At 53.5% G+C, this 2,956-nt stretch overlaps 1 protein-coding gene across 1 annotated transcript in view; it reads right to left on the bottom strand.

Moving 5' to 3' along the window:
* The window catches only part of LOC105544701 (large neutral amino acids transporter small subunit 4), a 31,907-nt gene extending 29,320 nt beyond the window's left edge, over positions 1-2,587 (bottom strand). The window contains exon 1 of the mRNA XM_011987275.1: positions 2,319-2,587. Within this exon, the coding sequence (XP_011842665.1) occupies positions 2,319-2,408 (90 nt within the window). The 5' untranslated portion in view covers positions 2,409-2,587. The remainder of the gene's footprint in view (positions 1-2,318) is intronic.
* Positions 2,588-2,956: the final 369 nt, after the last annotated feature.

The raw sequence follows: 2,956 nt of genomic DNA, 5'->3' as shown, positions 1-2,956 counted from the left end.
GGGTTTCACCATGTTGGCCAGGCTGGTCTCAAACTCCTGACCTCAGGTGATCCACCTGCCGTGGCCTCCCAAAGTGCTGGGATTATAGGCGTGAGCCACCGTGCCTGGCCGAGGGTTTTAAAGATCATAAATAGGGTATTAACAATAGTTGCTATTATATGTGTTATGACTTAATCATAAGGAAAATCTTCTGATCAGGCTGCTCCTGGGCACAGTCAATGAGGGAAGTGTCCTCTGGCAGGCACCACAGCTTTGGGAGGAAGAAAAGGAAGCCAACTACAGGATAAAACACAAATTAGTATTCCCCTTTAAATAAATAATTAGTGTCCACAGAGACAGCCTTTCTTCTCCCGTACTTGTTATGCTATTGTGGCCACACATTGACTGCTGTCAGGATGTTTACGCTTTGGGTTTCACTGGTCAAGGTCGTCCTTCAGGTTCTCTTCAGAGATTTCATTTGACACAAATGCTAGGAACTCCCTAAAAGCTGAAACACACTTTTGACCACCTATTTAAAAACTTTTATTGGTCAAAAAACACCATGAGGCCGGGCGCGGTGGCTCACACCTGTAATCCCAGCACTTTGGGAGGTCAAGGCAGGTGGATCACCTGAGGTCAGGAGATCGAGACCAGCCTGGCCAACATGGTGAAACCCCGTCTCGACTAAAAATACAAAAAATTAGCCAGGCGTGGTGGTGGGTGCCTATAATCCCAGCTACTCGGCAGGCTGAGGCAGGAGAATGGCTTGAACCCGGGAGGCGGAGCTTGCAGTGAGTTGAGATCGCGCCATTGCACTCCAGCCTGGGCAGCAAGAGTGAAACTCTGCCTCAAAAACAAAAACAAAAACAAAAACAAAAACAAAAAAAACCTTAAAGATTAGAAAAGTCAAGGGACTCCCCCAAGCTAGTAATGGTCAAACTGGGGATTCAAGCCAGGCCAAGTCTCTGTGCGTAGCCCCAGACCACACTGCCTCTCTGGAGCCTCCTGTGGCCCCGATCAATACACACTTCAGTTTGGATCCCACGGCTTTTACATGTGCCTTATTAAGATCCAATCTGCACCCTTCAACTAGAGGTTTATTTTTCTTTTATTTATTTATTTATTTATTTATTTATTTATTTATTTGAGACGGAGTCTCACTCTGTCACCCAGGCTGGAGTGCAGTGGCGTGATCTTGGCTCACTGCAAGCTCCGCCTCCTGGGTTCCCGCCATTCTCCTGCCTCAGCCTCCCGAGTAGCTGGGACTACAGGTGCCCGCCACCGTGCCCAGCTAATTTTTTTGTATTTTTAGTAGAGATAGGGTTTCACCATGTTAGCCAGGATGGTCTCGATCTCCTGACCTCATGATCCGCCCGTCTCGGTCTCCCAAAGTGCTGGGATTACAGACGTGAGCCACCGTGGCCAGCCTCCTTATTTATTTTTTGAGACAGAGTCTTGCTCTGTCGCCCAGGCTAGAGTGCAGTGGCACGATCTCAGCTCACTGCAAACTCCACCTCCCTGGTTCAAGCGATTCTCCTGCCTCAGCCTCCCAAGTAGCTGGGATTACAGGCACCTGCCACCATGCCCAGCTAATTTTCTAATATTTTTAGTAGAGACGGGGTTTCGCCATGTTGGCCAGGCTGGTCTCGAACTCCTGACTTCAGGTGATCCACCCACCTCGGCCTCCCAAAGTGCTGGGATTACAGGCATGAGCCACCACGCCAGTCATTTTCTAAAATTTGTTTTTTAGAGATGGGGTCGTGCTATATTGCCCAGGCTGGAGCACAGTGACTCTTCACAAGCATGATCCCTCTACTGAACAGCAGGACACTTTTGACCTGCTCTGTTTCTGACCTGGGCCGGTTCAGCCCTCCTTAGGCAACCTGGTGGTCCCCCACCCCCCGGAGGTCACCATACTGATGCTGAACTTAGCAGAGACATCTCATCAACACAGTACAGAACTCCTCGGCTCAACTGATCTGCCCACCTCATCCTCGTGAGTAGCTGAGACGACAGGGGATGCCACCGTGCCCAGATCTGCCCACCTCATCCTCCTGAGTAGCTGAGATGACAGAGGGATGCCACCATGCCCAGATCTGCCCACCTCATCCTCCTGAGTAGCTGAGACGACGGAGGCATGCCACCATGCCGAGATCTGCCCACCTCATCCTCCTGAGTAACTGAGACAACGGAGGGATGCCACCATGCCGAGATCTGCCCACGTCATCCTCTTGAGTAGCTGAGATGACAGGTGGATGCCACCATGCCCAGTCCCCATCTAGAGATTTCCTACATTCCTTCTGAAGCTCCTTTTACACCCATCTGCCCCCTGCCCTCACCTCCTGCTGGCCACCTTCAGCTGACCTCCCCATGGTCCAGCGCCACAGTATCGAGTGGGCTGGCATTTCCCGTGGACTCCCGTGGGTCATCCTCACATCTGGATCACTCCCCACATTTCCCCTCTCGCTCACTTGCTCCCCAGCTTCCCTGCCTCTGCCGGTCTCAGCTGCGCATAATGGCTATTCGGAAGCTGGAAGCTGCGGTGCCAGTGAGGGCTGAGTGCTGAGCAGAGCGCTAGTGCGGGCCTCCAGGGCTGGCGGAGGGGAAGCGGGAAGCCAGAGCTGTGCTGCAATGAGATGCCAGGGAAGACACGCAGCAGACGCTGTTTCCTGACTCACCACCACATTCACAGGTGGGAGAGCAAGCCCCGCTTCCAGCCCTCGGGTGCTTCCCACTGCCCCCTTGCCGCCTCCGCGCGGGTCAGAGCTGGAGTGGGCGGCACCTGTCCTGCCGGCCCGGGCTGCACGGCCTCCATGCGGCCTCACTCACACAGGGAAGCCCGTGACTCTCTCTCAGCTCCTTGGCTGCAGCATAAACAGGCTGGACTGTGTGACCTTCCCAGACAGGAAAACAGCGGCTGCAGGCAGCCCCTCCCCTGGCATTCTGGCCATAGAGCATGGTCACCGGACAGGAGTGC

The sequence above is a fragment of the Mandrillus leucophaeus genome, unplaced genomic scaffold (assembly GCF_000951045.1).
Source record: "Mandrillus leucophaeus isolate KB7577 unplaced genomic scaffold, Mleu.le_1.0 Scaffold306, whole genome shotgun sequence".
Classification (NCBI taxonomy): domain Eukaryota; kingdom Metazoa; phylum Chordata; class Mammalia; order Primates; family Cercopithecidae; genus Mandrillus; species Mandrillus leucophaeus.
Note: the sequence above shows the minus strand (reverse complement) of the source record. Positions and strands in the feature narration are given on the sequence as shown.